The following is a 14823-nucleotide window of genomic DNA, read 5'->3' on the forward strand; positions in this document are numbered from 1 at the left end:
AGTTCTAGTCTTGTTTCTCAAGATAAACACTGTAAGTCAAATTCATCCTTTATTGTATCTTGCACGATAAATAAGTAAAAAAACCTTAGGAGATAGCCAAGTTAGTCTGTACACGATAAACTTAAAAAACAACAAATAGGTAGCACTTTAAAGACTAACAAAACATGTAGATGGTATCATGAGCTTTTCTTGGGTCATGATACCATCTACATGTTTTGTTAGTCTTTAAAGTGCTACCAGACTATTTGTTGTTTTATAAATAAGTAAGTTCCCATGTCCATGAAGATGTATTGTTCTTCATTGTTTAGGTACATGTTGCCATCTACTGGAGAAAGCTTATGATTTTATTTTTTCTTTTCTTTTGGCAAAGCCATACAAAAATGAGTCACCTAATTGTCCACAAATTCCTAGACACCCAAAAGAACTAAAAAATATATTGCATGCCTTTACAACTCCTGTCTGTAAACCTTAAGTTCATTAATTTATCATTACTAACCATTTAAAATGTTTGTATGTAAATTGAATGAACATTGAATCTGGAAAAAAACAGATGGGCTAACAGATGTTTAGTTCAGAATCTGGATTAGCTGTAGGCTGAAGTTTCATTTCAAATCAGGGCTAGACTCTCGCTTCTAATTTAACAGCACTGAAGTAAGTCAGACTGAGATGACCATTTTCTCACAAAGTCAGCCAAGCCAGAATAAGAAAATAGGCCTTTTCGATTGTGGGTCTGATCAAGAACCAAAACACCCTGAATAGGGAGTTGGACCTAGGCACTGAAATCCAAACACCCCACAATGATGAAACATGATGAGGTTCAAGTTTGGACCCATCTCTAAGTTACTATTATAATATATTGCAGAAGATGGTTGGTATTTTTAAACTCTCCACTTTTAATACAAACTTTAAGTGATGAATCCAGAAGGGAGAAAAACATCTTCTAAGACAATGAGTTGTATATATCCAGTTAGATTAACCATCAGAACACAATGATACCTGAAGAGGTCTGTGCAAACTGGAAAGCTTGTCTCATCCACCAAGAGAAATTGGTCCAATAGCAACTGTTACCTCCCCTGCCTTGTCTCATCAGAACAGAGACCTTTACAACAAAAAGCATTTTCTTATTGGCTGACATGGCAGGGGACAGATCAATGGGCTTCTCAACTTTTTCAAACTGGCAACTCAATATTTGAAATAAAAGTCTGTGAGTCTCTTACATTTACAAAAATGCGCCAGTGCCAGTCTTCTCCAAATTACCTGCCTGTCTATTGCAAGGGGTTGACAGCGCACACGACCCTGGCGCGCACTGGGAATAGGGGAGCAAGCCAAAGAGTTTATTTGCTTTAGAGGTTTATACAATTTTTCAAAGAGGCACGACGCTCGTGGCGGCCTCGTACGAGCCCCCTGCCTCAGGCCGGCGCCGCCCGCTGAGACACTGGCCGGAGAACTCCTGAGCTCCGTGGGCTCGCTCGGTCTCCCCAGCGCCACAAGGCAGCGCTGGCCGTGTCCTAGGTGGGGGGACGCGCGTGCAAGAGGAGAAGGGCGGGGGCTGGGTTGGCGGGAACAGACCCGGGGACTCCCTGCCCGGCGCTGCCACTAGCAGGTGCGATCGCAGCCCGACTAGTGACACGCGGTGGGGGGCGGGGCCCCGGATTGTTCACTCTCAATGGCGGGGTCCGGGCACGCGACGCCCCATTCAGGGCACGCAAAGTAACACCCCCTCTCCGCGCGCAGTCGCGCGAGAAGCGGGAAGAAGCGTCGCCGGCCGCAAGCAGCTAGGTCACGTGGGGCGGGTCAGCTGAATGAGTGGCTGCGGAAGTGGCCGGGCTGGGGTGGCCTGCGCGGGGGCCGACGGCGGCGGTTGCAGGGCAGGGCAGGGCAGGGGAGCTGCCTCAGGCCTGTGTGCGCGCGCGGAGCCTAACGCCTGCGCTGGGATGAGCTGAGGGCACGTCCGGTGTCTCCTGGGAGGCCGCGGCGGCCATGGCCTCCATCCTGGACGAGTACGAAGATTCGCTGTCCCGCTCGGCCGCCCAGCCGCAGAGCCGCGCCAGCGTGGGCATCCCGCACTCCGGTAAGGGGGCTGGGGCCGCTTGTCGGCTGTGCAGTGCGGGCCGCTGGAGCAAGTGCACTCGTCCACTGCTGGCTCGCGAGCCTAGTGTAGCCGTGACCGTTAACCGTGTACCTGGTCACACATGCACACCCTTAGTCAGGACTGTTTCTCGGGACACGCTGGCTATTTGTCATTACTACTTCATGTTGAGGCAGTTGCAAGGAAATGAATCTTGCATTAGGTTTAGCAAATGGAAGTCTTGCAGATATCTTCCGAAAAGAAAATGTGAAGATGTAGACAGTGGTTTTGGAATCACAAATATCATTTGTATACTCAGCCTGTGAGCAGAAATGTTCCAGTGCATCACTTCTTCTCGGAGATACTCCATTGTGAATAGATACAGCTTGACTTGAACTTGGTTTGATAATGGAGCTGTTTACAGGGAAGAAGGATGCCAGTTTGAAATAGTTTCATTGCATCTGAAATTTAGGCTACATTGAACCTCTATTTAGAGTGAAATTATTCTTTGGGTTGGAAGATGAGATACCACTATGTTGTACAAATGCACATGTTTTTGTGGTAAAAAAAAGATAATGTGAAATGGTTTCAAAATTATGAGTTTGGGGTGAATGTTATCCATTGCTTCTTCATTCATCCTTGCCAGAGGATGTTATGAAGGCCAGGACTTTAACAGGGTTCAAAAAAGAGCTATATAAGCTCATGGAGGGTAGGTCCATCAATAACTATTAGCCCGTGGCGAGTAGATTGCAACCCGGAAGAGCCGGGTTTGGGCGATCTGCGCATGCACAGAACGATCTGCGCATGTGCAGATCACCGGACAGTGCGGCTGGCGAGCAGGGCTTACCGCAATTCGGCGAGGCCTGAATATAACTATACAATAACTATGTGATGGTGTTATGCCAACTATGCAATATGAATGAGGAGTAACTTGCTAGAGGGGCAATTGCATAGTACATCTCTTATTAATCAGACCAGTTAATCATGAGTTTCACATGTGCACTTTCTTCTACTGTCACCATGGCTTATCTCCACTGTGTGGTGGATCAATGTGATAAATCGATCTGAGTGCTCTCCCATTGATGCCAGTACTCTGCCAGGATGAGAAGAGTAGCTGGAGTTGATGGGAGAGCAGACCCCCTGACCTTACTGTGTGGTAGACGCTGTGGTGAGTAGTTGACTTCAGCTATGCAAATAGCATAGCTGAAGTTGCATAGGGTAGATCAACAAGTGATGTGTGTGTTAGTGTCACCAAGGAGATGAATAAGATAATGCACCCAGTTGGCTTTAAAAGGGCTGTGAGACAATGTGAGATACAACATTAGTGCTGGCCACTTTGCAAAGTGTGCATTTCTCTGTTGAGCTGGAGAGAGAGAATTGTAAAGGCACAAGATTCTGAAGGCATAAGTTCCTCGGTCACCACTTCAGTTGAATCCTAGTCTATCACAAGATTTTCAGTATCATCTGGAACTGCTAGGCAAGCAGGGTTGTATGGTATATATCCATGGGAAAAGTTTGATTATACCAGGTTGTGTGTAAACTGAAAGGGATAAAAAGAGAGAACAAATTGAACACAATCCCTTCTAGGACTGTAACAGTGTAACCATTTGAACAGTTAACCAATAAGCATGAGCTTATCAGCAGTGTCTAGCCAGTGAGGGTGCTGAGAGCCATTGAACCAACAGTAAAGCCTGTATGTAATGGAAATCACTTCAGGTCAGGGGATGCTGCAGCAGCAGCACCCATAGTTCCAGCACCTGTGCCTGTCATCTGCCCTATAGGTTGCTACCGCTGGTGTGCAGCTGCCCTCTCTTTTGGCACCACAGCAGCCTCTGGTGGGTGAAAGGCATAAGTGCAGCACCTGTCCCAGACAACGAATTTTTTGCAGGGGGCATGAATTCTGCACATACAGAATTGTAAAGAATTCCTCCAGGAGTAGCCTTCTGTACCTTTTAAGTCCTTTTGCACATGAAGAATTTCCCAGGCTAACTGCACTACGTGACTATAATTGTCCTAGAAATCTCTGTGGAGCCAGTGGTATTCCATCCTTGGAGGGAGGCCAGTGTAAATGTCACCTAGGGGAAAAAACCCAGAAATGACCAGTCCTTTCTTATCTAGCTTGAGTGGCCTGGTGACTCTGTTAGAGGAATGCAGTATTCTTTGGTCAAGAGGTTACCTGCCACCTTTGGTGAGATGGGAAATTCAGTCAGAGGAGAAACTTGAATCACAGGACACACATGGAGAGGACTTTGATACCACCATTTTTTGACATGTGTCCCCTGGATTATATTAATGAGTATCATTCATATTTCATTCCATGTGACTGTCCCATTATGACTTTACAGTTCAGTGGCAGAGTTTAGTTGTTCTTTGGATTTTGGCTAGAGTATTTCCACCATGGTTAGCTTGTGGAGGTAGCTGTCCTAATTTAGGCATGGAAGCTGTACACTTCTAGGCCAGGGTTGGGCAATAATTTTTGTAGGGGAGTCACTTCTCTAACATTGGTAGTGGTCATGGGCCAGAACCAGAAGGGATGGTTCCTTTTAGGCACTATCTGTGGGGGAGGAGACTTTGTGTGCTGCCCTGTGGGGGCAGGGAGCACGCAAGGTGTGTCTCTTCCCCCCACCACCCCACCCAGTCAGGGTGCGTGACACCTAGAGGGAATCGCCAGCCATTTTGAACAGCTGGTGGTTCCCTCTTATGCTGCGCGCCCTTGGCTAGGGATGTTAAATTTAGATTGATTAATCAAATAGTTGATGGGATTTCCATTGACTATTTGATTAGTCTATAAAGGTGCCTCAGCCATTGAAATGTAGCAAGAGCCCTGCTGGGAGCATGGGACTAGTGGGTTACCCTCTGGCCCTGTGCTTCCTGCAGTGCCTGAGCCTTTGAAATGTACAAGAGCAATAGCCAGGTTCTTGTACATTTCAAAGGCAGAATCCAAGCAGAAGTGGCACAAGCAAAGACTGCTTCAGTCCCTGCTTGAGCCGCTTCCGCTGTGAGTCTATCTCCCCTGTTCCCTGCAGAGATGGTTCTGGGGGGAACCAGCTTTAAGCCGGCTCCCTCCAGCACTGGTTCCTGCTCTCCCTCCCCGCCCCCGGCTGCCTCTCTCTGATAGAGGCAGTGAGGGGGAAGCAACTAGTTGCATCATGTCCAATAAGCTGCTGCTTATTGGGTAGTCAACTAGTCTCTTACATCCCTATCCCTGGCGTAGGGAGGAGAATTGGCGTTCTCCCTCTGCCTCTGAGTCTCAATTGGCCTGGAGATGGGGATGTGGCAGGTTGGGCTGTGGGCCGGATGAAACTGCTTGCTGGGCTGAATCTTACCCACCTTGTTCTAGGCTGTCCTAAGCTCTAAATTGAGCTCCATTCGGCTTCAGAAAAATGAAACCTATCGTGTCATTCTTTCGTGTGTGTATTTCCCATAACCCTCCTCCCTTTGCTGTTTTAGTGCTTGGCCTTCTCTTGAGGTCACTGCACTTGCTTTAAAACTTGAAAAGCTTTTATAAACTGTAACTATAAACTTGTTATGAACTAGTTTCTGTAGCAGAATACATTGGTATGCTGCCTATGTAAATCTCTCTCCTCCCACACACTATCTAGACCTCCCTGTTTATTAATCTGCTGTCATCTAAAACTTGTGGCTCCCAAGCAAGCAAGGTCAGTGGCCCCCCGCCATGTACACAGAGACTTTAAAAGTAAATAGTTGAATAGTGTGGTTCCAGTTTAGATCAGCATTGTGCGAGTTACTGCTTTCTATTCACCCTCTATTACTAGTTTCAGGGGTGTATGAAATGAGTTTCAAGTTGAGCTTCAAGCTTCAGCAGACTTAAAATGTAATGTTACATGTGACCACATTTGCCAGGTTTAAACCCTAAATCTTAAATTGACCTAGCTTTACTTGAATTTCAATCTAGGTTTGCCAAGAGATCCAGGAACTTTAGATCACAGTGGCTTAAATTTTCAGTTTGTAATGAAATTGGAAACTAGTTTGATCTACTTTTGGCTTTTTGGTCAGGGCACTGATTTTAGTACTTGCCAGACTCGAGTGCTAGTCTTAGCATTAGCGACGAGGAGTCCTGTGGCACCTTATAGACTAACTGAAGTGTAGGAGCATAAGCTTTCGTGGGCAAAGACCCACTTCGTCAGATGCATGTAGTGGAAATTTCCAGAGGCAGGAATAAATATGCAGGCCAGGATCAGGCTGGAGATGACCAGGTGGATCCAATCAAGGAGGATGAGGCCCACTTCTAGCAGCTGATCTGGAGGTGTGAATTCCAAGAGAACAGAAGCTGCTTTTGTAGTTAGCAAGCCATTCACAGTCTTTGTTTAATCCAGAGTTGATTGTGTCAAACTTAAAGATGAACTGTAGCTCAGCAGTTTCTCTTTGAAGTCTGGTCCTGAAGTTTTTTTGCTGCAGGATGGCTACTTAGCATTGCCACTGACAACCTGTGTGACCTCACTCAATTCACTGGACCCCATGGCTCATTTTCTCTTAGGGATATAAAATCCCGTTTAATTGATTAACTGGTTTAACCTGCCCTGCCACAGTCAGGGGCTGCTCCAGCCCATCAGAAGAAGCCCCTGCTTGTGGGGCTGCTCTGGATGAATAGAGCAGCTCCTGTTCATGGTGGGCTCCTCATGGGGCTGGAGCAATGCAGGGGAGAGCTGCTCCAGCCCCCATCTGTTAACTGCAACCTTTCACGTCCCTAGTTTCTGCCAAATTGTCTGTAAAATTGGAGGTATGGTACTTGTTTGTCTTAATTATCAAGTGCTATGACCATTGTGAATGTAAAATATTATATAAGTATTATGAATCTTGTCCACTGATCTAGGATCTAGCTGTGATTCCTGCTGGATTGCCTGCAGTCACTTAACTGAATTTCTTTTGTGGCAATTAAATGATTAACAATGGTTACATTTTTCCATAAAATTAATCTTTTGAATAATCTCAACTTCTGTATTTTCTTTTGTGTGGTTAGTGCTAGATTGAATAAGAGAGAAATTAATTTTATCCCACCAAATGAAACATTTTCAACTAATACCACTTCTGATTTCAATCTTTCATTAGACTGTAAACTCTGGAGCAGACACCATCTGTCTTGGTGTCCTGTACAGCACCACAACAGTTTCATCATTTTAATAAATAACCTGATTTTCCACTAGTTAACCATTTTTTTTTTGTCATTCTCTTCATCAGCTTTTTATGTAATATAATTATAATGTGCAGTTTCTTCAAAAGGGTTCGCTGTGTTTATTTAAGTTTGTGCCAAGTGAAAAATAGCTGCACTGTGGCAGAATAGGAGAATAGACTTGTTCTGTATCTGCAAACATGTACCTGGGAGAAAAGGATGGATGCTACCATGGACTGCTTCACTTTCCTGTAGCTCTTCCTTGTTTCTGCTCCTTATTTTAGGTTGCACTGTGATACTGTCTCTTTTCTGATCTGCACTTGGATTTTGCTTTTTCCTAGGATTTGTGAATGCTCGGCTGGAGAAGGAGACACCAATATTTAACAAGCAAAGGATTGATTTCACTCCTCCAGAGAAAATTAACAGTCTAGTGGTCTCCTCTAATCAGCTTTGTATGAGCCTTGGCAGAGACACCCTTTTCAGGTAACTCGTACTTTTTAAGACCTAAAGCCATCACAGTCTGTTTTATGGTTGCTTGGAAACTCCTGTCTCTAAATTAGGTATGGCTTCATGGTCTTTTGTAAAAGAGAAAGGTATAATTTTGTTTCCATAGTTACATGGGCCTCCTCCTGAGTCTTGGTAATTTGCTTTGTCATTCCTTCATGCAGGATTGATCTTGGCAAGGCAGATGAACCTAATCAGGTGGAGTTGGGACGCAAGGATGAAGCCAGAGTCTACAAGATGTTTTTAGATCACACAGGTGAGGTGACGGTATAAGGGAAATTGCAGAATGCTGTTTAATATCTACAACAAATGCAATAATCACGTTAAACGAACATTTAACTAAAGGACTTCTGGTTTCTATTCTGTGTGTGGAAGGAATACATGATTCACCAGGGGAATAAACTCAGAGCACCTAATTATTATCCGGGATCTCTGTCTATTTAGTAGCCAAGTGTTGGAGAAAGAGTACTGTGCTTCTCTCCATACATTTTGGTGTATATAAACCACTGACAGATGTGGGCTGACTTGAGTTACTTTATTACAATTCATAAAAGAAAAGTCTTATTAGACGATGTACATCTAACTTTTGGAGCCCATTGCCCATTGAAGTCAGGAGCTTAGCAGAATTCTAAATAGGATTATAAATGCAATATCCACACTTAACTCTAGCTGGGATGAAACACTTATAAAACACAAAACCTAATGACAGTAACTAGCAACCTGGACTTTATGGGTCATTTATTCCAGAGTTGGTCATATAGGGGTTCATGCACCTTCCTTTGAAATAGCTGGGACTAGTTGCTATCAGTTGTGATACTAGGTGAAATGGATCACTGATCTCAGCCAATATGGCAATCCCCAGCTCCTTCTGAATTCAAATTATTGGGGGATCACTAGCATCTTGAATTGTGTTTTGTCTTGTGTGTCTCTGGGAACAACCAGAAGTCTTGCTTACAGTAGTGGTGCTGTCTGGGTTGTGGTGTTTCCTTTAACCCTGTGCTCATTAATCATCTTTTTCTTGCTCTATACCTTTGTAGGATCTCACCTTGTGATTGCACTGAACACTAGTGAATGCCTGTATTTGAACAGAAGCGCTCAGAAGGTGCGGGCGCTCTCCCGCTGGAAAGGTCACTTGGTTGAATGTGTGGGCTGGAATAAGTTCCTGGGTTCAGAGACGAACACTGGTCCTATCCTGGTGGGAACAGCCCAGGGCCAAATATACGAGGCTGAGATCTCTGTCAGCGAGGGAAGCTTCTTCAGCACTAATCCAGACCAGTATTTCCGTCTGGTCTATACCTTGGAGGAGGAGGCAGGGCCCACCCCAGTCTGCTGTCTGGAAATAGAGAGAGTGCTCGATGGGAAATGTTTCATCATTGCCACTACTTGTAAAAGACTCTTCCAGTTTGCGGGCAAAGCGCTTGAGGGGACAGAGCAGCAGGGCTTTGGCTTTGTGTTTGGCATGCATGTAGACCACTTGCCCAGCTTTCGAGAGTTCCCAGCCAGCTTTGGCTACAGCGAAATAGCATTTTATACCCCAAAGTTGCGCTCCTCCCCACGGTCCTTTGCCTGGATGATGGGAAATGGTGTCTTGTATGGTACGTTGGACTATGGACGGCCTGACTCTATTCTGAGTGATGAACGGGTTTGGGAGTATCCTTCTGACGTGGATGTGTCAGCTAACAAGCCGATTTCCATAGTTCTCACCCAATTCCACTTCCTGCTCTTACTGCCTGACAAAGTGATAGCTGTGTGCACTCTGAATGGGCAGGTTGTCTTCCAAGATGTGTTCTTGGAGAAATTTGGCTCTTTGAAGCGCATGATCAAAGATCCCACAGTCGGGCAGGTCTGGATCCACACAGAGAAAGTTGTATTCCGCTACCACGTACAACGGGAATCGAGAGATGTATGGAAGATGTATATGAACATTAACAAGTTTGATCTGGCCAAAGAGTACTGCAAAGACCGTCCTGAGTGCCTAGATATTGTGTTGGCAAGAGAGGCAGAACACTCCTTTCAAAACAAGAGGTACTTGGATAGTGCCAAGTGTTATGCACTGACCCAGAATTACTTTGAGGAGATTGCCCTTAAGTTCATTGAAGCCAAACAAGAGGAGGCATTGATGGAGTTTCTGATTAAGAAACTGGCCAACTTAAAGTCTTCTGAAAAGACCCAGACAACCTTGCTGACCACCTGGTTAACAGAGCTCTACTTGAATCGGCTAGGTGCTTTGGAGGGTGACGCCTCCAAAAGGAATCTCTATGAGGAGACTCGGGAGAAGTTCTGCAGCTTCCTGAGCAGCCCCAAAAACAAAGAGTGTCTGTTCAATAACCGAGTGTCCATCTATGAGCTGCTAGCAAGCCACGGGGACACAGAACACATGGTCTATTTTTCAGTTATTATGCAAGACTACGAGAGAGTGGTAGCCCATCACTGCCAACATGATGACTATGATGAAGCCTTAAATGTTCTGTCCAGACACAGGGATGAAAAGCTCTTTTACAAGTTCTCTCCGGTCCTGATCCAGCACATCCCCAAGAAGGTGGTTGATGCTTGGATCTCCATGGGCACAAAACTGGATGCCAGGAAGCTCATACCTGCCCTCGTCAACTACAGTCAAAGTGAAAGCACCCAACAGATCAGTGAAGCTATTCGATACATGGAGTTCTGTGTGTGTGAGCTGGAAGAAACGGAGCAAGCCATTCACAACTATCTGTTGTCTCTCTATGCTTTGTGTCGGCCAGTCTCGCTGCTGTCGTACCTAGAACAAGCAGGAACCAACCCTAACAGGATCCACTATGACCTGAAGTATGCGCTTCGGCTGTGTGCAGAGCACGGACACCACCGAGCCTGTGTCCATGTTTACAAAGTGATGGAGTTATATGAGGAAGCAGTGGATCTAGCTTTGCAGGTGTGTACTGCTATGTATAGTACTTCTAGTTCATTTGTTCTTGAGGGTGCAATGCTGGAGAGCTTTTGACTTATTTAAGGGAGTCAGTGAGAAGGCTGGCTAATGTGTTTAAACCTAGTAAATGTCAAAAGGCCCCTACGCAGGGAGGGAATGTCTGCCACCAGATTAATTTAGAGCAGTGGTAAAATAACCTTTTTACGTCCAAGATCACTTTTTAAATGTCAGAACAAGCCAAGATCTACCACCCCATCCTTCCCCCAAAACCCCACCCCCTCCTTGAAGCCCTCTGTTCTCCTCCTCTCCATCACTTGCTAGCCCCAGTCCTTATACACTCTCAGGGTACAGCTACACTGCCGCTTTTTTTTCGATTCTGTCTAGAATGGGCCAAATGTCAGAAAAACCCCTTCTTTCGGAAGCCCCCTTATTCCTCCTGGAACGAGGAATACAGAGGTTACAGAAAGAGCATGTTTGCTGTTCCGCTAAAAAAAAGCGGAAGAACAAACGCATCCCTGGACACAGAAGAGTTTTTCCAGGATACCTCTGGAATCCCGGAAAAACTCTTGCGGTCTAGCCATACCCTCACTGGGTTGAGACAGGATGTGTGGGCTCTGGGGTGGGAATGAGGGATTTGTGTGTGGGAAGGGGCGAGAGGTGCAAGCTCTGGGAAGGAATTTGGATGCAGGAGGAGGTGGAGAAGGGAATGCTGGCTCAGGGAGAAGGCTCCAGGATGGGAAGTGTTGTAGTTGGGGTAATGAGCAAGCCACATGCTTGTGGATGTGAGGGTGCAGGAGTTTGGATTGGAGTATGTGAGGGGCTCAGAGCAGGGCGGTTGGGAGTAAGATGGGCTGTGTGTGGATGGTGCAGGAGTGTTGTGGCAGAAGACTGAGGGTTTGGGGATATGAGAGGCTCAGGATAAGGGGTTCCAGTATATGATAGGCTCAGATCTTGGGTCGGGGATGGTGGTGGTGGTACAGGAGTGTTATAATGCTGCGGCCAGATGGGGGCTTGACCCCAATTGGGGGTTTGTTGGCCAGGCTTCATTTTTAAATAAAATATTATTTCAAACACAAAAGGTTTCAGCTTTGTCTTTATTTATGAGAAGGGCAGGGAACCTGTTTTGAGTCAGGGGTCACCTGTTTTGAGAAGGGAAGTTCTGGCGCGCGCCTCCTCTGGGGACGCCTACCTTCCTTTTCCCCTCCCCCCCCCCCATGCAGAGTCCCTGGCGCGCCACAGACCTGCTTTGTGGTATGGCGCTGTCTGTTTGGGGGAGGGGGAGCAGCCTGCGCACTTCCTCAAACCTTGGAAGTGGCGCGCAGCTGCTGGCCTTCCATCCACCCCACAGGAAGCCAGCACTACCTCCCTCGTTGCTGGAGGTAGGTAGTGAGGCTTCTTTGGGGGGGGAGGGGGTCCCAAACGCCTCGTGATTGACTGGTTGGGGCTTCCCGATCGACGGGTTGGTGACCACGGATTTAAAGCAATAGTGGAAGCTCAGAGCTGTCAGGGTGTGTCTATGCTATAATTAGAAGCCAGTGGCTGGCTCATGCCAGCTGACCCTGGCCTATGTTAAGGGGCTGCTTAATTGCAGTGTAGATGGTTTTTACTCAGACTGGTTCCCAGGATCTAGGGATATTGCAAGGTGAGAGGGTCCCAGAGCTCTGGCTGCAGTATGATTCCAAGTGTCAACATCACAATTAAACAGTTCCTTAGTCAGAATCAGATACCACAGGCCAGCCCAGGGCTCTAATTGTAGTGTAAAGAAACCCACAGTGGGTACCAGACCATAATCTTAGAGTGAGAGAGAATGTGGTGGTGGGGATACGCTCTGTGTTAATGGATTCCAGGCTCTGGGATACTCTGCTCATTGATAACCAGCTCTGCTGACCTGAGGATTCCGCCATGTTCTTAATCTTCTGATTTTTAAAAAAATGCAGGAGGAACTTAAAATGAATTTCTCCCCCTTTGGCCATCTTGTAGAATGTTTAAATTAGTGTAAAGCTAACTTAGTCAGGTTGTGAATGGCAACAGTGCAGTGGGTACCATTTAAAGTGCTGACATTTACTGGGTTTAGTTCATGACAATATTTGCAGAAGCCTACTTTCTGAGTGTAGATAATAATGTACAGGAAGTAAATGGTCTAGACCAGTAAAAGTAAAAATTGTAACTGTAATGGGTGGATACTTAATTCAATGTTGTCAGCCTTGGAGGTCAAAGGTCACCTGTGGCTTTAGATAGCTAGATCTTCCTGTTTTGTTCCTGGATCATGATGAATCCTAGAAGTGACCCAGAACTACTGTGCACACGCTTTGTGTTGGGAGTGAATGTTGGTGGAGAAGAAAATGTGGCTGATATACAAATGTGGCTGATATGCAAGTGGGCATGTCAGCTGCATAGCTGTAGTTATGACTGACATAATGGAAAGATACTGGTAGGAGATCTCTCCTTTACCAAGAGTGGGCTCTCATGATGGAGAGAGAAGTGAAGAGGAAATTGTAATTTTGTGTCCCTATTCTGTTCAATTTTCAGGTGGATGTGGATTTGGCTAAGTCCTGTGCCGACCTCCCTGAAGAGGATGAGGAACTCCGGAAGAAGCTCTGGTTGAAAATTGCTCGTCATGTAGTCCAGGAAGAGAAGGATGTAAAGAAAGCCATGGCCTGCCTTTCTAGCTGCAACCTGCTGAAGATTGAAGATGTCTTGCCCTTTTTCCCTGACTTTGTCACCATTGACCACTTTAAAGAGGCTATCTGCAACTCTCTGGAGGACTACAACAAGCACATTGAGGAGCTGAAAAGAGAGATGGAGGAAGCCACACAGAGTGCCAAGAGAATTCGGGAGGACATCCAGGAGATGAGAAACAAATATGGATCTGTGGAGCCTCAGGAAAAGTGTGCAGCCTGTGACTTTCCGCTCCTAAATCGCCCTTTCTACCTTTTTCTTTGTGGTCACATGTTCCATTATGACTGCCTGTTCCAGGCAGTTTTTCCAAACCTGCCTGCCTGGAAGCAGGCTAAGCTAGAAGACCTTCAGAAGAAGCTGGGAGCCACAAGCCAGCCCTCCAAAGCCCATCATCGTCCCAAGGACATAGATGCTGCTAGCTTGGGAAAAGGGCAGCAGAGTAGGGAACAGATCAAGGCAGACATTGATGATATTGTGGCGGCTGAATGTGTGTATTGTGGGGAGTTGATGATCCGGTCAATTGACAAGCCTTTCATTGACCCACAAAAGTATGAAGAGGAGAGACAAAGTTGGCTGTAGGGTCACACAGTTATTGCTTGAAGCTGCACATGAATGCAAAACTTTGAGCTATAGGTCATGTACACTGCCTGTGAAGCATGTATATTAGGAATGAGCCTCCAGCAATCTGAAAACAAAGGGATCCCATATAGCTCTAAAGAGAGACCAACTGGATACTGTTATCTGGAGAGCAATGAGTTAGTCCTGGAGGACTATGAGAGAAATGGTCACAGTTGCTAAGAATTGAAAGATTAATTTCAGCTAATGTATCAGACCTTCTGCTGGCTCCTGTCTGAAGGTGAGCTTGAGTTGGCCTTTCGAAGCTCTTCTCATGAGACCCTTTGGCATGAAGATAAGCGTGCATCATTGCCCAGAAAGAACTGGGAACATAAAAATGATTTCATTTACTTGTACTGCTTCCCCATTTTATAGTATTAAGTCTGGGGAAATGGGAAGAAGCAGTGGGGATTGCTTGGTGGTACAGGCTTCTATTAATCACTTTCAGATTATGAGTTGTTTGTGTTTTGCTTCCTAATGAGATTGTTTAGCCAGCCTTCCTGACGGAAATGTAAAAGGGAGACAATAGATTTGTATTTACATGTATGTCAGCAAACATTTGTCATGTTACACAAATGCACAGGTCTGTACAATAACATAAAATATGATTCCTAAGCAGTACCGTGTCTTAAAATATGTATCTTAATCCCTGTGTCTGGTGTTTTGGGGTTGTGGGCTTTTCCCCCAGTTTTCCAAGAAGTTTTTTGGCCAGATCCATACAGTTGAATCTTGTGTAGGATCTCTTTGTTTTATTTCTAGCCATTATTCTGTAGTCCATTCTGAATACTCATACTGGGACATTGTACACAATTTGGCTCCAGTGCCACTGAAATACAGTACTTGTTAATGGTAATTTGAGTATTACATATAACCAGGGCTCGACAAATTGCTATATCTACTCGCCCATGGTGAGTAGGTTTCAGC

At 45.7% G+C, this 14823-nt stretch overlaps 1 protein-coding gene across 2 annotated transcripts; it reads left to right on the plus strand.

Annotated features, from left to right (window-relative positions):
* Positions 1–1719: 1719 nt before the first annotated feature.
* VPS18 (VPS18 core subunit of CORVET and HOPS complexes) lies at positions 1720–14520 on the plus strand. 2 transcript variants are annotated; one of them, XM_006128686.3, is made up of 5 exons: positions 1720–2071; positions 7541–7682; positions 7868–7959; positions 8741–10611; positions 13135–14520. In XM_006128686.3, the coding sequence occupies exons 1-5, from the start codon at positions 1981–1983 to the stop codon at positions 13861–13863; spliced, it is 2925 nt and encodes a 974-aa protein (XP_006128748.1). In that variant the 5' UTR covers positions 1720–1980; the 3' UTR covers positions 13864–14520. The 2 variants fall into 2 exon arrangements, with proteins under 2 accessions (XP_006128748.1, XP_025043310.3); XM_025187525.3 differs by lacking the exon at positions 1720–2071 and adding an exon at positions 6603–6809.
* The last annotated feature ends 303 nt before the right edge of the window (positions 14521–14823 follow it).

Source organism: Pelodiscus sinensis, chromosome 5 (assembly GCF_052426305.1).
Source record: "Pelodiscus sinensis isolate ZL-2025 chromosome 5, ASM5242630v1, whole genome shotgun sequence".
Lineage (NCBI taxonomy): Eukaryota > Metazoa > Chordata > Testudines > Trionychidae > Pelodiscus > Pelodiscus sinensis.

Excerpts from the sequence above, each read along its gene's own strand:
- VPS18 (XM_025187525.3), top strand. The coding sequence starts at position 6,695 with ATGGTGGGCTCCTCATGGGGCTGGAGCAATGCAGGGGAGAGCTGCTCC. Across the intron at positions 6,810-7,540 it reads AATTGTCTGTAAAATTGGAG|GATTTGTGAATGCTCGGCTG; the intron begins GTATGGTACTTG and ends GCTTTTTCCTAG. Across the intron at positions 7,960-8,740 it reads GATGTTTTTAGATCACACAG|GATCTCACCTTGTGATTGCA; the intron begins GTGAGGTGACGG and ends ATACCTTTGTAG.